Here is a 26,224-nt window from a genome sequence, read left to right on the forward strand (position 1 = left end):
TAAAGCAAAACAAAATGAACTGAACTGAAAGAAAATAAAATAAAACAAAACGAAATGAAATGAAATAAAATGAAATAAACCAAAATAAAAATAAAGTAAAATGAAATAAAACGAAATAAAATAAAATAAAAATAAAGTAAAATGAAATAAAACGAAATAAAATAAAATGAAATGAAATAAAATGAAATAAAATTTTAAAAAAATGAAATAAAATGAAATTTTAAAAAAATTAAAAAAAATAATTAAATTTTCAAAAAAGGAAAACCCAAACCAAAAAACAAACCCAACGATCCCACCCACATCCACGAAACCTGCCAGGATGCTGCATCCCAAAAAAAAATTCAATGCAGCGTTGGGAATAAGGACTTGCAAGTGCATTTGTTTCTTGAAGTAAAGGCTAAAAACGTTGAATTTTTTTTTTTCTTCTTTTTATGGTTTTTGTTGGTTTTTTTTCAAGGTAAATGCTCGTTTCTCTATAAATAATTCTCTTTTTTTTTGTTTTTTTTTAAAAAAACAACAACAACAACAACAACAAAACACAAACCCAAGCAACCAACACTGAGTCTCTCTCATGGAAACGGCCACGCAAAGCAGGGAAGGGAAACTCCAAAGCAGCTTTTTAGGATGTAACGATTTGCCAAAGGAAAAGGGGGAGGAAAAAACCCCCCAAAAACCCCAAAAAAACCAAAAAAAAAAAAACCCAACCAAAACCTTCAAAAACTCAAAAAAGCCAACGACCAACAGAATCCCTAAAGTGCCTGGTGTGGGGAGGAGGCTCCAGCGGCGCATCCGTGCCCGGGCTCGGGCAGCAGCACCCGGCTTTGTTTCTTGTTTTTCCATAGAAATGAGCTGCCAAAGGATTTCGGAGTGTGCCAGGTACAGCAGATTTTGGGTTTTCAAGTGTTTGGGCTCGCAGGAGGGCAGCGATTCCGAGCTGCTCGGCCGGGAGCTGACCCCCTCCATCCCTAAATCCCAAACCCTCCCCGCCCCTGCCAAGAGTTCAGCTTTTCCTCATCCCGGCTGGGTGGGTGGCAGCTCCGGGGGTATCCTGGCAGGGCAGGGGGGGGGCTGGCACAAGGGAAAAACTGGGAATGGAGATACTGGGAATGGAAGAAAATCTCGGGAATGGAACAAAACGCTGGGAAGGAAACGGCTCCGATCAAGCCCAGAGGAGGAAAAAACCAGCAGTGGATGGTGGCACCTGGCCCGTGCCAGCCCAAATCCTGCCCCTTCTGCCGGGGCAGCAGCTCCGGGGGTATCCCGGCAGGGCAGGGGGGGCTGGCACTGGGGAAAAACAGGGGAGGAAACAGCGGGAACGGAAGAAAAATATCGGGAATGGAACAGAACACCGGGAAGGAAACAAACGCCGGGAAGGAAACGGCTCCGATCAAGCCCGGAAAGGAAAAACCCAGCAGCGGATGGTGGCACCTGCCCTGTGCCAGCCCAAATCCTGCCCCTTCCGCCTCCTACCCGGCCAGCCAGGGGCACAGGCAGGATTGGGAAGGCGCAGGGGACGGGAAGGCCACTGCCAGGAGCAGCTTTGGCACCGCCGGAGCGCGGAAAGCGCCGAACTCTTGGCTCCTCCCCAGCCCAGCCCACCCCACAGCCCGCGCTGGGCTTGCCCAGTCTTGTTCTCCTTTAAAGTGCCCTATATTTATAGAATTTCTAAATAAATAGAATAAGATATTAGGTCACCCATGGGTCGGGGCTACTCCGAGTAGCAGCCGTCCAGGCCGATGGCGTTGTGGCGCTCCTTGGAGTAGGGGCAGGCGGAGCCGTTCGGGAGGGCCCCGCACGCCGCCGCCGTCTTGGCCGCGATGCCGCAGTTCTTGAGGAGGTTGAAGCTGAAGGAGCCGATGGCGTCCTTGGGGGGGAAAGGCTTCATGGTGGAGAGGATAAGTGCCAGGCAGTCGGCCACGTCCTTGTTGGGGGCACACGCCAGCGCCGGGGTGTGACCTGCGAGGGAGGGAGGGAGCGGTGACGGCGGTGTGAGAGCCAAGGGGGTGTGGGGCTGTGGGGCTGTGGGATGGGGTGTGGGCGTGTGGGATGGGGTGTGGGCGTGTGGGATGGGGTGTGGGATGGGCTGTGGGGCTGTGGGATGGGGTGTGGGCGTGTGGGATGGGGTGTGGGCGTGTGGGGATGTGGGGCTGTAGGGCTGTGGGGCTACGGGGGTGTGGGGCTGTGGGATGGGCTGTGGGGCTGTGGGGCTGGGGGGGTGTGAGGTGTGGGATGGGGTGTGGGGAATGGAGTGTGGGGCTGTGGGGGTGCGAGAGCCAAGAGGGGCTGTGGGGGTGTGGGGCTGGGGGGCTGTGGGATGGGCTGTGGGGCTGTGGGGGTGTGGGGCTGGGGGGCTGTGGGATGGGCTGTGGGGCTGTGGGGGTGTGGGGCTGGGGGGCTGTGGGATGGGCTGTGGGGCTGTGGGGGTGTGGGGCTGGGGGGCTGTGGGATGGGCTGTGGGGGTGTGGAGGTGTGGGATAGGGTGTGGGGCTGTAGGATGGGCTGTGGGGGTGTGGGGCTGTGGGCTGGCATGTGGGGCTGTGGGGGTGTGGGATGGGCTGTGGGGGTGTGGGATGGATTGTGGAGCCGTGGGGGTGTGGGATGGGGTGTGGGGCTGTGGGATGGGCTGTGGGATGGGCTGTGGGGCTGTGGGATGGGCTGTGGGGCTGTGGGGCTGTGGAATGGGCTGTGGGGCTGTGGGACGGGCTGTGGGGCTGTGGGATGGGCTGTGGGATGGGCTGTGGGGCTGTGGGGCTGTGGGATGGGCTGTGGGACGGGCTGTGGGATGGGCTGTGGGGCTGTGGGATGGGCTGTGGGATGGGCTGTGGGATGGGCTGTGGGATGGGCTGTGGGGCTGTGGGAGGGGCTGTGGGGCTGTGGGGCTGTGGGATGGGCTGTGGGGCTGTGGGATGGGCTGTGGGATGGGCTGTGGGATGGGCTGTGGGGCTGTGGGATGGGCTGTGGGATGGGCTGTGGGATGGGCTGTGGGATGGGCTGTGGGGCTGTGGGGCTGTGGGATGGGCTGTGGGGCTGTGGGATGGGCTGTGGGATGGGCTGTGGGATGGGCTGTGGGATGGGCTGTGGGGCTGTGGGATGGGCTGTGGGGCTGTGGGACGGGCTGTGGGGCTGTGGGATGGGCTGTGGGATGGGCTGTGGGATGGGCTGTGGGGCTGTGGGATGGGCTGTGGGGCTGTGGGGCTGTGGGATGGGCTGTGGGGCTGTGGGACGGGCTGTGGGGCTGTGGGATGGGCTGTGGGGCTGTGGGACGGGCTGTGGGATGGGCTGTGGGATGGGCTGTGGGGCTGTGGGGCTGTGGGACGGGCTGTGGGGCTGTGGGATGGGCTGTGGGACGGGCTGTGGGATGGGCTGTGGGATGGGCTGTGGGATGGGCTGTGGGGCTGTGGGACGGGCTGTGGGGCTGTGGGATGGGCTGTGGGACGGGCTGTGGGATGGGCTGTGGGATGGGCTGTGGGATGGGCTGTGGGGCTGTGGGATGGGCTGTGGGATGGGCTGTGGGACGGGCTGTGGGATGGGCTGTGGGGCTGTGGGATGGGCTGTGGGATGGGCTGTGGGATGGGCTGTGGGATGGGCTGTGGGGCTGTGGGATGGGCTGTGGGGCTGTGGGGCTGTGGGATGGGCTGTGGGGCTGTGGGATGGGCTGTGGGGCTGTGGGATGGGCTGTGGGATGGGCTGTGGGGCTGTGGGATGGGCTGTGGGGCTGTGGGACGGGCTGTGGGGCTGTGGGGCTGTGGGATGGGCTGTGGGATGCTTTGGTTTGGGTTGGCTTGGGAGGGATCTTAAATCCCGCCTTATCCCCCCTCCAGCTCTCTCTCGGAAGGAAAAGGACCTTTAAAAGTCACTTCCAACCCAAACTGCTCCAGGATTCCGTGGAAATGAACAGGTGGGAATGCAGGAAAAGCTGCTCAAGCCTTGAAGGATTGAGGGGGAAACCACGGAATGGTTTGGGTTGGGAGGGATCAAAATCCCTTCTTGTCCCGTGGGCAGGGACACCTCTCATTATCCCACGTTGCTCCAAGCTGGCCTGGGGCACTTCCAGGGATGGGGAATCCTCTGGGAAATCCATCCCAGGGCCTCACTGCCCTCACAGGGAGGAATTTCTTCCCAATATCCCATCCAACCCTGCCCTTTCCCAGCTGGAAGCCACCCCTTGTCCCATCGCTCCTTGTCCAAAATCCCTCTCCAGCTCTCCCAGAGCCCCCAGGGAAAGAAAATGACCTTTAAAAGTCACTTCCTTTAAAGTTGCTCCAGGATTCCATGAAAATGAACAGGTGGGAATGCAGGAAAAGCTGCTCAAGCCTGGAATAACTGGGGGGACAACCACGGAATCATGGAATGGTTTGGGCTGGGAAGAATTTTAAATCCCATCTCGTTCTGAGTCCAAGGGATTGCAGCTCTGCCAGGAGCAAGGCCACAAGCAGCAGCAGCTTTTTCCAAGCTGGAATTGAATCCCAACCGAGCCGGGAGCACCAGAGAGAGCACAGAGAGGGAGAAGCCACATTTCCAACACCCCCGAGACCTGGGAATGCTTTCCCAGGGAATGCCCCTTCCTAGGGCTGCGGGAAGGACCAGGGAATCCTGCTGCTGGCTGAGCATTTCCCAGGCTCTGGGCACTTTCCCTGGAATGCTGAAACGCCCTGGATGGCCCCAAGGACACGCACCTTCTTCATCCACAGCCAGCACGGTGGCCCCTCGGCTGAGCAGGGCCTGCACCACCGAGGCCAGGCCGTTCCGCGCCGCGATGTGCAGCGGCCTGCCGAGGGGGAAAAGCGGCATCAATCCCTGAAACCCCACCCAAAAAATCCCACCTCCACCCAGCCGGAACACCCCGTGGTGGTGAAATCTTGGATTGGATTCAAGGGCAGGCTCTGAGCTCAGCTGCTCCCAGCTCGTCCATTCCCACCTTTCCCGGTTTGTTTTCCCTGCCCGTACGGCGGCCGAGCCCGGGGCTGTGGGAATACTCACATCTGCAGAGCACTGTTACTTGCATTGATAAGGCCAAGGTCTTGGGTTTCCCCCAGGATCAACAAGGCACACTTTTCATGGCCCTGGCGAGGAGAGAGGGGGGTTTAGGGTGGGGTTAGGAAGGGAGAGGCCAGATCCGAGCGGGATGTGGCTCGCTGGGATAGGGAATTGTTCCCTAAACCTGTCCTGCTCCCGCTTTGCCAGGGCTGGAGAGGAAGAGCTGCTGCATCTCCACCTCCTCCTTGACCACAAGCCTCTGGTTCCCACCACAGGGTGGTTTGGGATGGGAGGGATCATAAAAATCACCTCATTCCCAGCCCTCTGCCACGGGCAGGGACACCTCTCCCCATCCCAGGCTGCTCCCAGCCCTGTCCAACCCAGCCTGGGCCACTTCCAGGCATGGGAAATCCTCTGGGAAGTCCATTCCAGGGTCTCACCACCCTCTCAGGGAGGAATTTCTTCCCAAAATCCCACCTAACCCTGCTTTGTGTCGCTGTAAAGCCATTCCCCTTTTCCCATCACTCCAGGCCCTTGTTCAAAGTCCCTCTCCAGATTTCCTGGAGCCCCTCTGGGCACTGGAAGGTCTCCCTGGAGCCCCTTCGGGCACTGGAAGGTCTCCCTGGAGCCCCTTCAGGCACTGGAAGGTCTCTCTGGAGCCCCTTTGGGCACTGGAAGGTCTCCCTGAAGCCCCTTTGGGCACTGGAAGGTCTCCCTGAAGCCCCTTCAGGCACTGGAAGGTCTCTCTGGAACCCCTTTGGGCACTGGAAGGTCTCCCTGGAGCCCCTTTGGGCACTGGAAGGTCTCCCTGAAGCCCCTTTGGGCACTGGAAGGTCTCCCTGGAGCCCCTTTGGGCACTGGAAGGTCTCCCTGAAGCCCCTTCAGGCACTGGAAGGTCTCCCTGAAGCCCCTTCAGGCACTGGAAGGTCTCTCTGGATCCTTCTCTTCCCCACAAACCCATCCCAATCCACTCCTGGGACACCTCTCCCCATCCCAGGCTGCTCCCAGCCTCATCCAACCCAGCCTGAGGCACTTCCAGGCATGGAAATGACCCTGGAAACTCCTCCCCAGGAAAAACACAGACAGCTCTGTGCCACCTGAGCTGCTCCAAAACCCCCCTGGGTGTGTCTGTGCAGAGCAGCCGGGCAGTGCCAGCCCACCACGGTGACACGGTGCCAGTGCCACCCCCTCCGCCACGTGCCTACCTTGCTGCAGGCCAGGTGAAGAGCTGTGTTCTTGTTGACATCCAGCACAGTTATATTTGCTTTCGCTTGGAACAGCAGGAACTCTGCAAGGACGAGAAGGAACCGCTGAGGAGAAGCCACCCAGAGCACGACAACGTCCCCCACGTGCCCGCCAGCAGCGAGGACACCTCTGTCCCCCACAGGATCCGAGGCTCTGGGCAGCTCTGCCAGCACCCACCCACTGCTGCCGTGTGCCCGTTCTCCGAAGCCACCATGAGGGGGGTCCTGCCCAGCTTGTCCGCCGTGTCCACCTCGGCCTGGTGGCGCAGGAGCAGCTGTAAACCATGGACGTTGTCTGCAAAGGCAGCAGCGTGAAGGGGTGTCCTGGGGAGGCCAAAAACAAACCACAAACCCAGCGGCTCAGGAGGAGGGAACGGCGTGATCCTGGCAGGAATGGCGTGGGAGGGACAGCTGGGGTGCCAAGGAGGGGACAAGGCTGGGCTCACCTTCCTTTGGCATCTCTGCTATTAACAATCTTGGCACCTAATGCTTCCACCAGCATTTCAGCAGTGCCGTCCTGGTTGTTAATTCTGTGGGAATGGGATGAGAAGGGAAGTTAGGAAAAGGGCTGGGAAAAGCAGCAGCAGGGTTGGGATGAGAGCAGCACATCCCAGGGGATTCAAGGCCTGGAATTGTCTGAGGTAAAACTCCCTTTTCAACACATCCCAGGGGATCCAAGGCCTGGAATTGTCTGAGGTAAAACTCCCTTTTCAACACATCCCAGAGGCTCCAAGGCCTGGAATTGTTTTTGGGGTAAAACCCCTCCTTTAGCACATCCCAGGGCCTCCAAGGCCTGGAGTTATTTTGGGCCCCTCAGCACATCTCAGAGGCTCAAGGGCCTGTGGATTCCTTAAGAAATTGTTTTTGGGGTAAAACTCCCCTTTTAACACATCCCAGAGGCTCCAAGGCCTGGAATTGTCTGAGGTAAAACTCCCCTTTCAGCACATCCCAGGGGATCCAAGGCCTGGAATTTTTTTGGGTAAAACTCCCCTTCCAGCACATCGCAGGGGCTCCAAGCCCTGGAACTGTCTGAGGTAAAACTCCCCTTCCAGCACATCCCAGAGGCTCCAAGGCCTGGAATTGTTTTTGGGATAAAACCCCTCCTTTAGCACATCCCAGGGGATCCAAGGCCCAGAACGGTTTTTGGGGTGTCACTTACACTGCACAGTGCAATGGAGTAAAGGGGTTTCCTTCTAGGTACGCAAACGGGTTGTGTTCAAGTAACAATTCAAGACAATCTTCGTGCCCTGAGGAGAGAGAGGGACAGCAACGGGGTCAGCACCGGGGCTCCCTGGAGCACAGGGATTGAAGGCACCTCACAGAATCCCTGAATCCCTGAGGCTGGAAAAGCCCTCCCAGAACATCGAGTGCCACGTCCAGCCCTTCCTTGGACACCTCCAGGGATGGGCACTCCAATCCCTCCTGGGCTGTTCCAAAGCCTGACCACCCTTCCCATGAGGAAATTCCTGCTGCTGTCCATCGTGACCCTCTCCTGGAGGAATCTGGGGCCATTTCTCATCCTGGTGTTCCCTGGGAGCAGAGCCCGACCCCAGCCGGCTCCGCTCTCCTGTCAGGGAGTTGTGGGGTGAAAAGGTCCCTCCTGAGCCTCCTTCGCTCCAGGCTGAGCCCCTTTCCCAGCTCCCTCAGGAGTTCTCCAGACCCTTCTCCTGCTGGCCCAGCCCTTGGCCAGCTCTGGCCACGCTCCGGCCCCTCAGTGTCCCTGTGGCCGTGAGGGCCAGAACTGGACCCAGGTGTGGCCTCACCAGTAGAGAAGAGCTGCCCGAAGAGCCAGAGGCCCAAAGGAGGTGCCCAACCCCTTCCAGTGCCTGGCACAGGGGCAGAGGATCCATTTCCCCGCTGGCAGCAGCTTGAGGAGGTTTCTAATCCCACACAGCCCCTGAAGGACTCACAGCTCCCACAGGGACATCCCTTCCTGCTGCCATCCCACAAATCCTGCAGGAAGCTGCTCTGGAACAGCTCCTTTCCCATTCCAATCCTCTTTTAGGGAGCCTGACAGATCTGGGAGCCTCCCTCTCAGATTCCTGCCACCCTTTCCACCAGGAAAACTCCCCAAGCAGTGGGAGGAGGCTGAGGATAACCTGGATTTCCCCATCCCCATTCTCAGTCCCACCTGCTGCCATCCCACAAATCCTGCAGGAAGCTGCTCTGGAACAGCTCCTTTCCCATTCCAGTATTTTTTTTTTAAGGAACCTGATGGGGTCAGAATCTCCCTCGTGGACTCCTACCACCCTTTCCAGCAGGAAAACTCCCAAAGCAGCAGGAGGGGGCTGAGGATAACCTGGATTTCCCTATTTCCAGAGGGAAGGCAAGGCTCTCACCACTGTAAGAAGCCCAGTGCATGGGTGAGTAGCCGCTGTAGTCCACCACGGAGTCCAGGGGGTCAGTGGAGAGCGCTGCCTGCAGCAGGGTCCGCAGGACCTCCAGGTGGCCGCACGCTGAGGCGAAGTGGATCGGGGTCCGGCCCTTGAAATCCCGGCACAGAACGAAGGCATCGTGGTCCAGCAGAGCAGCCAGGCAATCCTCACAGCCGGTCACGGCCTGGGGACAGGACACGGCAGCACGGCGTCACCCTCGGGGACACCGCCACCTTCAGGGACACTGCCACCCTCGGGGACACTGCCACCCTAAGGGACACTGCCACCCTCGGGGACACTGCCACCTTCAGGGACACTGCCACCCTCAGGGACACCCCCACCTTCACTGACACCACCCGCAGGGACACTGCCACCTTCAGGGACACTGCCACCCTCAGGGACACCGCCACCCTCGGGGACACTGCCACCCTAAGGGACACTGCCACCCTCGGGGACACTGCCACCTTCAGGGACACTGCCACCCTCAGGGACACTGCCACCCTAAGGGACACCGCCACCCTCGGGGACACTGCCACCCTAAGGGACACTGCCACCCTCGGGGACACTGCCACCTTCAGGGACACTGCCACCCTCGGGGACACTGCCACCCTCGGGGACACTGCCACCCTAAGGGACACTGCCACCTTCAGGGACACCGCCACCCTCAGGGACACCGCCACCCTCGGGGACACTGCCACCCTAAGGGACACTGCCACCCTCAGGGACACTGCCACCTTCAGGGACACCGCCACCCTCAGGGACACCGCCACCCTCGGGGACACTGCCACCCTCAGGGACACTGCCACCCTAAGGGACACTGCCACCCTAAGGGACACTGCCACCCTCAGCCCAGCTCATCCAACGCCCTTTTCCCTCTCTCCCGCTCTCCGGGAGGGGATCCCATTCCCCCCGTGGGGATCTCATTCCCACTGTGGGGATCCCGTTCCCTCCATGAGGATCCCGTTCCCTCCGTGGGGATCCCGTTCCCTCCATGGGGATCCCGTTCCCTCCATGAGGATCCCGTTCCCTCCGTGGGGATCCCGTTCCCTCCATGAGGATCCCGTTCCCTCCATGGGGATCCCGTTCCCTCCGTGGGGATCCCGTTCCCTCCATGGGGATCCCGTTCCCCTGGTGAGGATCCCATTCCCTCCATGGGGATCCCATTCCCTCTGTGGGGATCCCGTTCCCCCCGTGGGGATCCCATTCCCCCCGTGGGGATCCCATTCCCTCCATGGGGATCCCGTTCCCTCCATGGGGATCCCATTCCCCCCGTGGGGATCCCGTTCCCTCCGTGGGGATCCCGTTCCCCCCGTGGGGATCCCATTCCCTCCATGAGGATCCCGTTCCCTCCATGGGGATCCCATTCCCCCCATGGGGATCCCGTTCCCTCCGTGGGGATCCCGTTCCCTCCATGGGGATCCCATTCCCCCTGTGAGGATCCCGTTCCCTCCATGAGGATCCCGTTCCCCCTGTGGGGGATCCTGTTCCCTCCATGGGGATCCCATTCCCTCCATGAGGATCCCGTTCCCCCCGTGGGGATCCCATTCCCCCCATGGGGATCCCGTTCCCTCCATGGGGATCCCGTTCCCTCCATGAGGATCCCGTTCCCTCCATGGGGATCCCGTTCCCTCTGTGGGGATCCCGTTCCCCCTGTGAGGATCCCATTCCCCCTGTGGGGATCCCGTTCCCTCCATGGGGATCCCATTCCCTCCATGAGGATCCCGTTCCCCCCGTGGGGATCCCATTCCCCCTGTGAGGATCCCGTTCCCCCCGTGGGGATCCCATTCCCTCCATGGGGATCCCATTCCCCCTGTGAGGATCCCATTCCCCCTGTGGGGATCCCGTTCCCTCCATGGGGATCCCGTTCCCTCCATGAGGATCCCGTTCCCCCTGTGAGGATCCCATTCCCTCCGTGGGGATCCTGTTCCCTCCATGGGGATCCCGTTCCCCCCATGGGGATCCCGTTCCCTCCATGGGGATCCCATTCCCTCCATGAGGATCCCGTTCCCCCCGTGGGGATCCCGTTCCCTCCATGGGGATCCCGTTCCCCCCATGGGGATCCTGTTCCCTCCATGGGGATCCCGTTCCCTCTGTGGGGATCCCGTTCCCCCCGTGGGGATCCCATTCCCCCTGTGAGGATCCTGTTCCCCCTGTGAGGATCCCGTTCCCTCCGTGGGGATCCCATTCCCTCCATGGGGATCCCGTTCCCTCTGTGGGGATCCCGTTCCCTCTGTGGGGATCCCATTCCCTCCGTGAGGATCCCGTTCCCCCCGTGGGGATCCCGTTCCCTCCATGGGGATCCCGTTCCCTCCATGGGGATCCCGTTCCCCCCGTGGGGATCCCGTTCCCTCCATGGGGATCCCGTTCCCCCCGTGGGGATCCCGTTCCCCCCGTGGGGATCCCATTCCCTCCATGGGGATCCCGTTCCCTCTGTGGGGATCCCGTTCCCTCTGTGGGGATCCCATTCCCCCTGTGAGGAACCCGTTCCCCCTGTGAGGATCCCGTTCCCCCCGTGGGGATCCCGTTCCCCCCGTGGGGACCCTCGCGTGGCCAGAGCCCGGGGCCCCTCGGGGACGCGCTCACCCCTCGGTGCAGCGCGGTGCGGCCCCTCTTGTCCGCGGCGTCGGCCGTGGATCCCTTCTCCAGCAGGAGGTGGACGCAGTCCACGTGGCCGTTCATGATGGCCAACATCAGCGGGGTCCTGGGGCACGGAAAAGGGCACGGTGGGCATGGAAAAGGGGCACGGAAAAGGGGCACGGTGGGCATGGAAAAGGGGCACAGTGGGCTCGGAAAAGGGGCACGGAAAAGGGGCACGGTGGGCATGGAAAAGGGGCACGGTGGGCTCGGAAAAGGGGCACGGAAAAGGGGCACAGTGGGCATGGAAAAGGGGCACGGTGGGCTCGGAAAAGGGGCACGGTGGGTGCAGAAAAGGGGCACGGAAAAGGGGCACGGAAAAGGGGCACAGTGGGAACGGAAAAGGGGCACGGTGGGCTCAGAAAAAGGGAACGGTGGGTGCAGAAAAGGGGCACGGTGGTCTTGGAAAAGGGGCACGGTGGGCTCAGAAAAGGGGCACGGTGGGTGCAGAAAAGGGGCACGGTGGGCTCGGAAAAGGGGCATGGTGGGCATGGAAAAGGGGAATGGTGGGTTTGGAAAAGGGGCACGGTGGGAAAAGGGGCACGGTGGGTGCAGAAAAGGGGCATGGTGGGATCAGAAAAGGGGCACGGTGGGCATGGAAAAGGGGCACGGTGGGCGCAGAAAAGGGGCACGGTGGGTGCAGAAAAGGGGCACGGAAAAGGGGCACAGTGGGCACGGAAAAGGGGCACGGTGGGTGCAGAAAAGGGGCACGGTGGGATCGGAAAAGGGGCACGGTGGGTGCAGAAAAGGGGCACGGTGGGCACGGAAAAGGGGCACGGTGGGTTTGGAAAAGGGGCACGGTGGGCGCAGAAAAGGGGCACGGTGGGGGCAGAAAAGGGGCACGGTGGGGGCAGAAAAGGGGCACGGTGGGCATGGAAAAGGGGCACGGAAAAGGGGCACGGAAAAGGGGCACGGTGGGCGCAGAAAAGGGGCACGGTGGGAACGGAAAAGGGGCACGGTGGGCTCGGAAAAGGGGCACGGAAAAGGGGCACGGTGGGTGCAGAAAAGGGGCACGGTGGGTGCGGAAAAGGGGCACGGTGGGCATGGAAAAGGGGCACGGTGGGCGTGGAAAGCGGGTTTGGGATTCGGGAATTCCGCGTCTCCCCAGCCCCAGCGGGGCCCGGCTGCGCTGGGATTGCGGGGCCGGGTTTGGGGGCTCGGAGCTTCTCCCCGTGTCCAGCAGGGCCAACTGCAGCCGGCTGGAATTGCCAAGGGTGGCACAACTGGGAATGGGGGGGGGAACTGGGAATGGAGGTGAGGGACAACTGGGAATAGTGGGGGGAACTGGGAATGGGGAGGGAGAACTGGGAATGGGGAGGGAGAACTGGGAATGGAGATGAGGGATAATTGGGAATGGTGAGGGATAACTGGGAATGATGAGGGATAACTGGAAATGGAGGTGAGGGATAACTGGGAACAGTGAGGGATAACTGGGAATGGAGGTGAGGGATAACTGGGAATGGAGGTGAGGGATAATTAGGAATGGTGAGGGATAACTGGGAATGGAGGTGAGGGATAACTGGGAATGGTGAGGGACAATCAGGAATGGTGAGGGATAACTGGGAATGGGGAGGGATAATTGGGAATGGAGATGAGGGACGATTGGGAATGGTGTGGGATAACTGGGAATGGAGGTGAGGGATAACTGGGAATGGAGGTGAGGGATAACTGGGAACGGTGAGGGATAACTGGGAATGGAAGTGAGGGATAACTGGGAATGGAGGTGAGGGATAACTGGGAACGGTGAGGGATAACTGGGAATGGAGGTGAGGGATAACTGGGAATGGTGAGGGATAACTGGGAATGGAGGAGAGGGATAACTGGGAATGGAGATGAGGGATAACTGGGAATGGTGAGGGATAATTGGGAACGGTGAGGGATAACTGGGAATGGAGGTGAGGGATAACTGGGAACGGTGAGGGATAACTGGGAATGGAGGAGAGGGATAACTGGGAATGGAGGTGAGGGATAATTGGGAATGGTGAGGGATAACCGGGAATGGAGGTGAGGGATAACTGGGAATGGAGGTGAGGGATAACTGGGAATGGTGAGGGACAATCAGGAATGGTGAGGGATAACTGGGAATGGAGGAGAGGGATAACTGGGAATGGAGATGAGGGATAACGGGGAATGGAGGTGAGGGATAACTGGGAATGGAGATGAGGGATAACTGGGAATGGTGAGGGATAATTGGGAACGGTGAGGGATAACTGGGAATGGAGGTGAGGGATAACTGGGAATGGAGGAGAGGGATAACTGGGAATGGAGATGAGGGATAATTGGGAATGGAGGTGAGGGATAACCGGGAATGGAGGTGAGGGATAACTGGGAATGGAGGTGAGGGATAATCGGGAATGGTGAGAGATAACTGGGAATGGTGAGGGACAATCAGGAATGGTGTGGGACAACTGGGAATGGAGGTGAGGGACAACTGGGAATGGGGGGGGAACTGGGAATGGAGGAGAGAGACAACTGGGAATGGGGGGGGAACTGGGAATGGAGGTGAGAGACAACTGGGAATGGGGAGGGAGAACTGGGAATGGTGTGGGATAATTGGGAATGGTGAGGGATAACTGGGAATGGTGAGGGATAACTGGGAATGGAGGTGAGGGATAACTGGGAATGGAGGTGATGGATAACTGGGAATGGTGAGGGACAATCAGGAATGGTGTGGGATAACTGGGAATGGTGTGGGATAACTGGGAATGCAGGTGAGGGACAATCAGGAATGGGGAGGGACAATCAGGAATGCAGGCGATGCCTCCGGGATATTTAAGCAGGAACAAATTCAAAGTTTTAACTAAAGAATGCAAATGCAAATGGAACCGAAAACGTTCATCGGGTGCAGAGAACAAGGAGGGACGAGCCGAGCCCATTCCCAAATCCCGGCAGCCTCGGGAAGGACAAGGAAGAGCTGGGAAGGGGGAGGGGGAGCTGCTCTTAAAGTCTCCTTCCAGCCCTCAGTGCCCTGCTGGGATTCCATCCAAAAGCTCCCGAAATTCCATCAATAAACTCAATAAATGCCATTGAAAAGCTCCCGAAATTCCATCAATAAACTCAATAAATCCCATAAAAAACTCCCGAAATTCCATCAATAAACTCAGTAAATCCCATCAATAAACTCAATAAATCCCCTAAATAAATTCAATAAATTCCATCAATAAACTCAGTAAATTCCATGAATAAACTCAATCAATTCCATGAATAAACTCCCTAAATTCCACGAATAAACTCAGTAAATTCCACTAATAAATTCAATAAATTCCACTAATAAATTCAATAAATTCCATAAATAAACTCAATAAATCCCATAAATAAATTCAATAAATTCCATCAATAAACTCAGTAAATTCCATGAATAAACTCAATCAATTCCATGAATAAACTCCCTAAATTCCACGAATAAACTCAGTAAATTCCATCAATAAATTCAATAAATTCCACTAATAAATTCAGTAAATTCCACAAATAAACTCAGTAAATTCCATTAATAAACTCCCGAAATTCCACTAATAAACTCAATAAATTCCACAAATAAACTCAATAAATCCCATTAAAAAATTCAGTAAATTCCATAAATAAACTCAGTAAATTCCACTAATAAATTCAATAAATTCCATGAATAAACCCAGTAAATTCCATGAATAAACTCCCTAAATTCCACTAATAAATTCAATAAATTCCACTAACAAACTCAATAAATTCCACTAATAAATTCAATAAATTCCATAAATAAACTCAATAAATCCCATAAATAAATTCAATAAATTCCATGAATAAACCCAGTAAATTCCATGAATAAACTCCCTAAATTCCACTAATAAATTCAATAAATTCCACTAACAAACTCAATAAATTCCACTAATAAATTCAATAAATTCCATAAATAAACTCAATAAATCCCATAAATAAATTCAGTAAATTCCATGAATAAACTCAACCAATTCCATGAATAAACTCAGTAAATTCTACTAATAAATTCAGTAAATTCCACTAATAAACTCAGTAAGTCCCATTAATAAATTCAATAAATTCCATAAATAAACTCAATAAATTCCATGAATAAACTCACTAAATTCCATGAATAAACTCAACCAATTCCATGAATAAACTCCCTAAATTCCACTAATAAATTCTATCAATTCCATGAATAAATTCAATAAATTCCACTAATAAACTCAATAAATTCCACAAATAAACTCAGTAAATTCCATGTATAAATTCAGTCAATTCCACTAATAAATTCAATCAATTCCATTAATAAACTCAATAGATTCCACTAATAAACTCAATAAATTCCATAAATAAACGCAATCAATGCCATAAACAAATTCAGTGAATTCCATGAATAAATTCAATCAATTCCATGAATAAATTCAATAAATTCCATGAATAAATTCAATAAATGCCACAAATAAACTACCGAAATTCCATGAAAAAACTCAGTAAATTCCACTAATAAATTCAATAAATTCCATAAATAAACTCAGTAAATCCCATCAATAAACTCAATAAATCCCATAAGTAAATTCAATAAATTCCATGAATAAACTCAGTAAATTCCACTAATAAACTCAATCAATTCCATTAATAAACTCCCTAAATTCCACTAATAAACTCAGTAAATTCCATCAATAAATTCAATAAATTCCACTAATAAATTCAGTAAATTCCATGAATAAACTCAGTAAATTCCATTAATAAACTCCCTAAATTCCACGAATAAACTCAGTAAATTCCATGAATAAATTCAATAAATTCCACTAATAAATCCAGTAAATTCCATGAATAAACTCAGTAAATTCCATTAATAAACTCCCGAAATTCCACTAATAAACTCAATAAATTCCACAAATAAACTCAATAAATCCCATTAAAAAATTCAGTAAATTCCATAAATAAACTCAGTAAATTCCACTAATAAATTCAATAAATTCCATGAATAAACTCAATAAATCCCATAAATAAACTCAATAAATTCCATGAATAAATTCAGTAAATCCCATCAATAAACTCAATAAATCCCATGAATAAACTCAGTAAATCCCATCAATAAACTCAATAAATCCCATAAATAAATTCAATAAATTCCATGAATAAACTCAGTAAATTCCACTAATAAACTCAATCAATTCCATGAATAAACTCCCTAAATTTCATGAATAAACTCAGTAAATTCCATCAATAAACTCAATAAATTCCACTAATAAATTCAATAAATTCCATGAATAAACTCAGTAAATTCCATGAATAAACTCCCTAAATTCCATCAATAAATTCAATAAATTCCACTAACAAACTCAATAAATTCCACTAATAAATTCAATAAATTCCATAAATAAACTCAATAAATCCCATAAATAAATTCAATAAATTCCATGAATAAACTCAGTAAATTCCACTAATAAATTCAATAAATCCCATCAATAAATTCAATAAACTCCATGAATAAACTCAATCAATTCCATGAATAAACTCCCTAAATTCCACTAATAAATTCAGTAAATTCCACTAATAAACTCAATAAGTCCCATTAATAAATTCAGTAAATTCCATGAATAAACTCAATAGATTCCACTAATAAATTCAATAAATTCCATAAATAAACTCAATAAATTCCACGAATAAACTCACTAAATTCCATGAATAAACTCAATCAATTCCATGAATAAACTCCCTAAATTCCACTAATAAATTCAATCAATTCCATGAATAAATGCAATAAATTCCACTAATAAACTCAATAAATTCCACAAATAAACTCAGTAAATTCCATGTATAAACTCAGTCAATTCCACTAATAAATTCAATCAATTCCATTAATAAATTCAATCAATTCCATTAATAAACTCAATAGATTCCACTAATAAACTCAATAAATTCCATAAATAAACGCAATCAATGCCATAAACAAATTCAGTGAATTCCATGAATAAACTCAATCAATTCCATTAATAAATTCAATAAATTCCATTAATAAACTCAGTAAATTCCACTAATAAATTCGATAAATTCCACCAATAAATGCAATAAATTCCACAAATGAACTCCCTAGATTCCACTAAAAAACTCAATAAATTCCACTAATAAATTCAATAAATTCCATTAATAAACTCCCTAAATTCCACTAATAAACTCAGTAAACTCCACGAAAAAAATATATAAATTCCACTAATAAATTCAATAAATTCCATAAATAAAGAAAATCAATTCCATAAATAAATGCAGTAAATTTAATGAATAAACTCCCTAAATTCCATGAATAAATTCAATAAATTCCATGAATAAACTCCCGAAATTCCAAGAAAAAACTCAATAAATTCCACTAATAAATTCACTAAATTCCATAAATAAATTCAATAAATCCCATAAATAAATTCAATAAATTCCATGAATAAACTCAGTAAATTCCATGAATAAACTCCCTAAATTCCACTAATAAATTCAGTAAATTCCACTAATAAACTCAGTAAGTCCCATTAATAAATTCAATAAATTCCATTAATAAACTCAATAAATTCCATTAATAAATTCAATAAATTCCATGAATAAACTCAATCAATTCCACAAATAAACTCCCGAAATTCCATGAAAAAACTCAATAAATTCCACTAATAAATTCACTAAATTCCATAAATAAACTCAGTAAATTCCACAAATAAACTCCCTAAATTCCACTAATAAATACAATAAATTCCACAAATAAACTCCCAAAATTCCACTAATAAACTCAATAAATCCCATTAAAAAATTCAGTAATTTCAATAAATAAACTCAATAAATTCCACTAATAAACTCAGTAAATCCCATTAATAAACTCAGTAAATCCCATGAATAAACTCAATAGATTCCACTAATAAATTCAATAAATTCCATTAATAAACTCAATAAATCCCATAAATAAATTCACTAAATTCCACTAATAAACTCAATAAATCCCACGAATAAACTCAATAAATCCCATAAATAAATTCACTAAATTCCACGAATAAACTCAATAAATCCCACGAATAAACTCAATAAATCCCATAAATAAATTCACTAAATTCCACGAATAAATTCAATAAATCCCATGAATAAACTCCGAAAATCCCACGAACGAACCCAGGAAATCCCAGGAATTTCCCGAATTCCCGCCTGCTCTGCCTGGGCTGGAATTCACGGAGGGCTCTCAGGGAACCTTCCTTGTGTTCTCCTGCCCCGCCCAGGGTGCCAGGGAGGCTCTGGAGGTGCCAGGGAGGCTCTGGAGGTGCCAGGGCGGCTCTGGAGGGAGCCAGGGTGGCTCTGGAGGGTGCCAGGGAGGCTCTGGAGGTGCCAGGGTGGCTCTGGAGGTGCCAGGGAGGCTCTGGAGGTGCCAGGGCGGCTCTGGAGGGGGCCAGGGCAGCTCTGGAGGTGCCAAGGAGGCTCTGGAGGTGCCAGGGCAGCTCTGGAAGGAGCCAGGGTGGCTCTGGAGGGGGCCAGGGCAGCTCTGGAGGTGCCAGGGAGGCTCTGGAGGGGGCCAGGGCAGCTCTGGAGGTGCCAGGGAGGCTCTGGAGGTGCCAGGGAGGCTCTGGAGGTGCCAGGGCGGCTCTGGATGGTGCCAGGGAGGCTCTGGAGGGGCCAGGGAGGCTCTGGAGGGGGCCAGGGAGGCTCTGGAGGTGCCAGGGCAGCTCTGGAGGTGCCAGGGAGGCTCTGGAGGTGCCAGGGAGGCTCTGGAGGTGCCAGGGCGGCTCTGGATGGTGCCAGGGAGGCTCTGGAGGGGCCAGGGAGGCTCTGGAGGGGGCCAGGGAGGCTCTGGAGGTGCCAGGGTGGCTCTGGAGGTGCCAGGGAGGCTCTGGAGGGGGCCAGGGCAGCTCTGGAGGGAGCCAGGGTGGCTCTGGATGGTGCCAGGGAGGCTCTGGAGGTGCCAGGGAGGCTCTGGAGGGAGCCAGGGCAGCTCTGGAGGGAGCCAGGGTGGCTCTGGAGGGTGCCAGGGAGGCTCTGGAGGTGCCAGGGAGGCTCTGGAGGGGGCCAGGGCAGCTCTGGAAGGAGCCAGGGTGGCTCTGGAGGTGCCAGGGCAGCTCTGGAGGGTGCCAGGGTGGCTCTGGAGGTGCCAGGGAGGCTCTGGAGGTGCCAGGGAGGCTCTGGAGGGGGCCAGGGCAGCTCTGGAGGTGCCAGGGAGGCTCTGGAGGGTGCCAGGGAGGCTCTGGAGGTGCCAGGGAGGCTCTGGAGGGGGCCAGGGCAGCTCTGGAGGTGCCAGGGCAGCTCTGGAGGGTGCCAGGGAGGCTCTGGAGGTGCCAGGGAGGCTCTGGAGGGGGCCAGGGCAGCTCTGGAGGTGCCAGGGAGGCTCTGGAGGTGCCAGGGAGGCTCTGGAGGGGGCCAGGGTGGCTCTGGAGGGTGCCAGGGCAGCTCTGGAGGGGGCCAGGGTGGCTCTGGAGGGTGCCAGGGAGGCTCTGGAGGTGCCAGGGAGGCTCTGGAGGTGCCAGGGAGGCTCTGGAGGGAGCCAGGGAGGCTCTGGAGGTGCCAGGGCAGCTCTGGAGGGTGCCAGGGAGGCTCTGGAGGGAGGCAGGGTGGCTCTGGAGGGAGGCAGGGTGGCTCTGGAGGGTGCCAGGGAGGCTCTGGAGGTGCCAGGGCAGCTCTGGAGGGAGCCAGGGAGGCTCTGGAGGGAGCCAGGGTGGCTCTGGAGGGGGCCAGGGCAGCTCTGGAGGTGCCAGGGCGACGCCGAGGGCACTCACTGGCCGTGGATGTCCATGACGTCGGTGATGTCCGCCCGCTCCCCGCTGTCGATCAGGAGGTGCAGGGAATCCGTGTTCCCGTTGGCAGCTGGACACAGGGACCAGGAAAAGAGAGGTGAGGAAAAAAGGGGATGAGGAAAAGAGGGATGGGGGAAAAAAGGGGGATGGGGATAAAAAAGAGGGATGAGGAAAAGAAGAGGTGAGGAAAAAAAGGGGGATGAGGAAAAGAGGGATGGGAAAAAAGAGAGGGATGGGGAGAGGAGGAGTGAGGAAAAGAGGAAAAAAAGAGGAGTGAGGAAAAGAGGGAGAGAAAAAAGGGGGATGAGGAGAAGAGAGATGGGGATAAAAAAGAGGGATGAGGGAAAGAGAGGTGAGGAAAAAAAGGGGGATGAGGAAAAGAGGGATGGGGATAAAAAAGAGGGATGGGGACAGGAGGAGTGAGGAAAAGAGGGAGGAAAAAAAAGGGGGGTGAGGAAAAAAAAGAGGGATGAGAAAAAGAGAGGTGAGAAGGAAAAGAGGGATCAGGAAAAGAGGAATGAGGAAAAAAAAAGGGGGATGAGGAAAAGAGGGACGAGGATAAAAAAGAGGGACCAGTAAAAGAGGGATGAGAAAAAGAGAGGTGAGAAAAAGAGGAATGAGGAAAAGGGATGAAGAAAAGGGGTGAGGAAAAAAAAGTGGGGTGAGGAAAAGAGGGACCAGGAAAAAAAGGATCAGGAAAAGAGGGATGGGGAAAAAAAAGAGGGATGAGGAAAGGAGGGATGAGGAAAAAAAGAGAGATGAGGAAAAGAGGGAGAAAAAGGGGGGATGAGGAAAAAAAAGAGGGATGAGAAAAAAAAAGAGGGATCAGGAAAAGAGGGATGGGGAAAAGAGGGACCACGATGAAAAGAGTCAGGAAAAGAAGGATGGAAAAAAAAAAAGAGGGATGAGGAAAGGAGGAGGGAGGAAAAGAGGGAGGAAGAAAAGAGGGATGAGGAAAAGAGGGAGAAAAAAAGGGGATGAGGAAAAAAAGAGGGATCAGGAAAAGAGGGATAAAAAAAAAGGGGGTGAGGAAAAGAGGAGTGAGGAAAAGAAGAGTGAGGAAAAAAAAGGGGAATCAGGAAAAGAGGGATGAGAAAAAGAGGGATGAGGACAGGAGGAGTGAGGAAAAGAGGGGTCAGAAAAAGAGGGATGAGGAAAAGAGGGACCAGGATAAAAGGGAACAGGAAAAGAGGGATGGGGAAAAAAGTAGGGATGAGGAAAGGAGGGAGGAAAAGAGGGAGGAAGAAAAGAGGGAGAGAAAAAAGGGGGATGAGGACAGGAGGCAAGAGGAAAACAGGGATGAGGAAAAAAAGTGGGATCAGGAAAAGAGGGATGAGGAAAAGAGGGATGAGGAAAAGAGGGATCAGGAAAAGAGGGGTGAGAAAAAAAAAGGGGGGTGAGGAAAAGAGGGATGAGAAAAAGAGAGGTGAGAAAAAGAGGGATGAGGAAAGAGGGAGCAGGATGAAAGGAATGAGGAAAAAAGGGATGAGGAAAAAAATAGGGATGAGGAAAGGAGGAGGGAGGAAAAGAGGGAGGAAGAAAAGAGGGATGAGGAAAAGAGGGAGAGAAAAAGGGGGGTGAGAACAGGAGGCAAGAGGAAAATAGGGATGAGGAAAAAAAGTGGGATCAGGAAAAGAGGGATGAGGAAAAGAAGGGTGAGGAAAAAAAAGAGGGATGAGAAAAAAAAGAGGGATGGGGGACAGAAAAGATGGATGAGGAGAAGAGAGATCAGGAAAAGAGGGGTGAGAAAAAGAGGGACGAGGAAAAGAGGGAGCAGGATGAAAGGAATGAGGAAAAGAGGGATGGGGGGAAAAAATAGGGATGAGGGAAGGAGGAGGGAGGAAAAGAGGGTGAGGAAAAGAGGGAGAGAAAAAAGGGGGATGAGGACAGGAGATATGAGGAAAACAGGGATGAGGAAAAGATGGAGAAAAAAATGGGGGGGTGAGAAAAAAAAGAGGGATCAGGAAAAGAGGGATGAGAAAAAAAAGGGGGATGAAGAAAAGAGGGATGAGAAAAAGGTGAGGAAAAGAGGGATGAGGAAAGGAGGGATGGGGGCAAAAAAAGAGGGACAAGGAAAAGAGAGATCAGGAAAAGAGGGGTGAGAAAAGAGAGGTGAGAAAAAGAGGGATGAGGAAAAGAGGGAGCAGGATGAAAGGAATGAGGAAAAGAGGGATGGGGGAAAAAATAGGGATGAGGAAAGGAGGAGGGAGGAAAAGAGGGAGGAAGAAAAGAGGGGTGAGGAAAAGAGGGAGAGAAAAAAGGGGGGTGAGGACAGCAGGCAAGAGGAAAACAGGGATGAGGAAAAAAAGTGGGATCAGGAAAAGAGGGGATGAGGAAAAGAAGGGGGATGAAGAAAAGAGGGATGAGAAAAAGGTGAGAAAAAGAGGGATGAGGAAAGGAGGGATGGGGGAAAAAAAGAGGGAGAAGGAAAAGAGAGATGAGGAAAAGAGAGGTGAGAAAAAAGGGGGATGAGGAAAAAAAAGAGGGATGAGGAAAGGAGGAGGAAGAAAAGAGGGAGGAAGAAAAGAGGGGTGAGGAAAAGAGGGAGAGAAAAAAGGGGGATGAGGACAGGAGGCAAGAGGAAAACAGGGATGAGGAAAAAAAGTGGGATCAGGAAAAGAGGGATAAAAAAAAGGGGGGTGAGGAAAAGAGGGGTGAGAAAAAGGTGAGAAAAAGAGGGATGAGGAAAGAGGGAGCAGGATGAAAGGAATGAGGAAAAGAGGGATGGGGAAAAAATAGGGATGAGGAAAGGAGGAGGGAGGAAAAGAGGGAGGAAGAAAAGAGGGATGAGGAAGAAAAGAGGGAGAAAAAAAGGGGGATGAGGAAAAAAAGGCGGATGAGGAAAGGAGGGATGGGGAAAAAAAAGAGGGATGAGAAAAAGAGAGATCAGGAAAAGAGGGGTGAGAAAAAAGGGGGATGAGGAAAAAAAAGAGGGATGAGGAAAGGAGGAGGGAGGAAAAGAGGGAGGGAGGAAAAGAGGGAGGAAGAAAAGAGGGAGGAAGAAAAGAGAAATGAGGAAAAGAAGGGTGAGGAAAACAGGGAGGAGCAAAACAGGGACCAGGAGAAAAGGGAACAGGCAAACAGAAAAAAACGAGGGACGAGGAAACCAAAGAGGAGGAAACCAAGAGCGAGGAAAAAACGAACCAAGAAAAACCAGGGCCGAGCAAAAGAGAGAAAACGAGGCCAACAAAGAGCCAGGACGGGTCAAACCCCACGGGAAAGGGGCTCATCCCGAGGGCTTTGGGAAGAGCCCCGGTGGCTCGGAGGGGCTGCTCTCGGTAGCCCTGGGCGCTCACCCGCGGCGTGGAGAGGAGTCCACTTCCTCTTCCTCTCCTTGAGCAGCGCGGAGGCGCCGTGGCTGGTGAGCACCTGCACGCACTCGGTGGAGCCGCGCTCGGTGGCCAGGTAGAGCGCGGTGCGGCCCCGGTGGTCCCGCACGTCCAGGTTCACCAGCGTCTCGGCCAGGGCCTTGAGGGCTTCACAGTGACCATTGTAGGCCTGGCGGGGAGAGGGGCGTGGATGGAGAGGGGATCGTGGGGGGGGGCACGCGGAGGGGGGGTCAAAGTGGAGGTTGGGAGGTCAAAGTGGAGGTTGGGTGGTCAAAGAGGAGGTTGGGGTGGTCAAAGTGGAGGTTGGGTGGTCAAAGTGGTGCTCGGGGTGGTCAAAGTGGAGGTGGGGTGGTCAAAGTGGTGCTTGGGAGGTCAAATGGAGCTCAGGGTGGTCAAAGTGGAGGTTGGGAGGTCAAAGTGGAGGTTGAGGTGGTCAAAGTGGAGGTTGAGGTGGTCAAATGGAGGTTGGGGTGGTCAAAGTGGAGGTTGGGAGGTCAAAGTGGAGGTTGGGTGGTCAAAGTGGTGCTCGGGGTGGTCAAAGTGGTGCTCGGGGTGGTCAAAGTGGAGGTGGGGTGGTCAAAGTGGTGCTTGGGAGGTCAAATGGAGCTCAGGGTGGTCAAAGTGGAGGTTGGGTGGTCAAAGTGGAGGTTGGGGTGGGCAAAGTGGAGGTTGGGTGGTCAAAGTGGTGCTCGGGGTGGTCAAAGTGGTGCTCGGGGTGGTCAAAGTGGTGCTTGGGAGGTCAAATGGAGCTCAGGGTGGTCAAAGTGGAGGTTGGGAGGTCAAAGTGGAGGTTGGGGTGGTCAAAGTGGAGGTTGGGTGGTCAAAGTGGAGGTTGGGGTGGTCAAAGTGGAGGTTGGGAGGTCAAAGTGGAGGTTGGGTGGTCAAAGAGGAGGTTGGGGTGGTCAAAGTGGAGGTTGGGAGGTCAAAGTGGAGGTTGGGGTGGTCAAAGTGGAGGTTGGGGTGGTCAAAGTGGTGCTCGGGGTGGTCAAAGTGGTGCTCGGGGTGGTCAAAGTGGAGGTTGGGTGGTCAAAGTGGTGCTTGGGAGGTCAAATGGAGCTCAGGGTGGTCAAAGTGGAGGTTGGGGTGGTCAAAGTGGAGGTTGGGGTGGTCAAAGTGGAGGTTGGGTGGTCAAAGTGGAGGTTGGGTGGTCAAAGTGGAGGTTGAGGTGGTCAAATGGAGGTTGGGGTGGTCAAAGTGGAGGTTGGGAGGTCAAAGTGGAGGTTGGGTGGTCAAAGAGGAGGTTGGGGTGGTCAAAGTGGAGGTTGGGGTGGTCAAATGGAGCTCAGGGTGGTCAAAGTGGAGGTTGGGGTGGTCAAAGTGGAGGTTGGGAGGTCAAAGTGGAGGTTGGGGTGGTCAAATGGAGCTCAGGGTGGTCAAAGTGGAGGTTGGGGGTGGTCAAAGTGGAGGTTGGGGTGGTCAAATGGAGCTCAGGGTGGTCAAAGTGGAGGTTGGGGTGGTCAAAGTGGAGGTTGGGGTGGTCAAATGGAGCTCAGGGTGGTCAAAGTGGAGGTTGGGGTGGTCAAAGTGGAGGTTGGGGTGGTCAAAGTGGAGGTTGGGGTGGTCAAATGGAGCTCGGGGTGGTCAAAGTGGAGGTTGGGTGGTCAAATGGAGGTTGGGGTGGTCAAAGTGGAGGTTGGGTGGTCAAAGTGGAGGTTGGGTGGTCAAAGTGGAGGTTGGGGTGGTCAGGAGTGCCCCCCAGGGAGCCAAAAGTATCCCCACCAGAAATGTCTCCCCCAGAACCCTTCCAGGACCCTGCAGGATCCCAGGACTCCCTTCCAGGACCCAGAACAAGCCCAGGACTCCATTCCAGGACCCTGCAGGATCCCAGGACTCCCTTCCAGGACCCTGCAGGGTCCCAGGACTCCCTGAGAACCCTTCCAGGACCCAGAAAGAACCCAGAACACCCCCAGAACACCCTTCCAGGACCCTGCAGGAGCCCAGAACACCCCAAGAACCCTTCCAGGACCCAGAACAAGCCCAGGACTCCCTTCCAGGACCCAGCAGGATCCCAGGACTCCCTTCCAGGACCCAGAACAAGCCCAGGACTCCCTTCCAGGACCCAGAACAAACCCAGGACTCCCTTCCAGGACTCAGAACAAGCCCAGGACTCCCTTCCAGGACCCAGAACAAACCCAGGACTCCCTTCCAGGACCCTGCAGGAGCCCAGGACTCCCTTCCAGGACCCAGAACAAGCCCAGGACTCCCTTCCAGGACCCTGCAGGTACTCACAGCTAAGTGCAAAGGGCTGACGGGGACGCTGCTCTCCACGTCCTCCAGGCAGTTAAAAGACATTTCCAGGAGCTGCAAGGGGAAAATCCCGAATCCAGGAGGGATCCAGGAGGGATCAGGAGGGATCAGGAAGGATCCAGGAGGGATCCCGGAGCATTCTACACCCAGCCCCACTCCCGGGGAGCCCCGGAGGGAGCAGGAACCCCGATCCAAACCCTGGGAAATTCGGGATGTGACATTCCCAGCCCCAATCCCCATCCCCCTCCCCAAGGCGGTTTTGGGGAGCTCCGAAAGAATTCCAAAGGAATTGTCCGGAATTGCTTTTCCAAAGGGAAGAGAATTCCCCAAATTCCGGACTCAGGTCCCCTCCCCTCCCCCCCGCTCCTTTCTCCCAGTTTTTCCCATTTCAGATTCCAGCTCGGCTCCGATTGTTCCTCTCCAGCTCCTCCCGAGATTCCAGCGGCTCCCCAGGAGCCACGGCCACGGCTGGGCACGCTGGGCCCCCTTCCAGGACCCAGAACGAGCCCTGAACTCCCCCAGAACCCTTCCAGGACCCAGAACGAACCCTGAACACCCCCCAGAACCCTTCCAGGACCCAGAATGCGCCCAGAACACCCCCAGAACCCTTCCAGGACCCAGAACAAGCCCAGAACCCTTCCAGGACCCAGAACGAGCCCAGGAACACCCCCAGAATCCTTCCAGGACCCAGAACGAGCCCTGAACAC

General features: G+C 53.2%; 1 protein-coding gene and 1 long non-coding RNA gene across 4 annotated transcripts in view; one reads left to right on the forward strand and one right to left on the reverse strand.

Moving 5' to 3' along the window:
* Nucleotides 1-423: 423 nt before the first annotated feature.
* Nucleotides 424-26,224, reverse strand: part of ANKRD52 (ankyrin repeat domain 52) — a 51,866-nt gene continuing 26,065 nt past the window's right edge. For all 3 annotated transcript variants that reach the window (XM_048327443.1, XM_048327442.1, XM_048327440.1), the window contains 12 exons: nucleotides 25,500-25,571; nucleotides 23,238-23,439; nucleotides 19,924-20,011; nucleotides 11,180-11,297; nucleotides 8,561-8,780; nucleotides 7,381-7,468; nucleotides 6,668-6,751; nucleotides 6,400-6,545; nucleotides 6,183-6,265; nucleotides 4,981-5,063; nucleotides 4,677-4,768; nucleotides 424-1,956 (listed from right to left, as the gene is read on the reverse strand). In XM_048327443.1, coding sequence (XP_048183400.1) covers nucleotides 1,709-1,956; nucleotides 4,677-4,768; nucleotides 4,981-5,063; nucleotides 6,183-6,265; nucleotides 6,400-6,545; nucleotides 6,668-6,751; nucleotides 7,381-7,468; nucleotides 8,561-8,780; nucleotides 11,180-11,297; nucleotides 19,924-20,011; nucleotides 23,238-23,439; nucleotides 25,500-25,571 — 1,524 coding nt within the window. In that variant the 3' untranslated portion in view covers nucleotides 424-1,708. The remainder of the gene's footprint in view (nucleotides 1,957-4,676; nucleotides 4,769-4,980; nucleotides 5,064-6,182; nucleotides 6,266-6,399; nucleotides 6,546-6,667; nucleotides 6,752-7,380; nucleotides 7,469-8,560; nucleotides 8,781-11,179; nucleotides 11,298-19,923; nucleotides 20,012-23,237; nucleotides 23,440-25,499; nucleotides 25,572-26,224) is intronic.
* On the forward strand, nucleotides 12,485-13,007 carry LOC125337671. The gene is made up of 3 exons (XR_007208109.1): nucleotides 12,485-12,586; nucleotides 12,673-12,758; nucleotides 12,865-13,007. It is a non-coding gene; the product is annotated as an uncharacterized LOC125337671 (long non-coding RNA).

Source organism: Corvus hawaiiensis, chromosome 24 (genome assembly GCF_020740725.1).
Source record: "Corvus hawaiiensis isolate bCorHaw1 chromosome 24, bCorHaw1.pri.cur, whole genome shotgun sequence".
NCBI classification, from domain to species: Eukaryota; Metazoa; Chordata; class Aves; order Passeriformes; family Corvidae; genus Corvus; species Corvus hawaiiensis.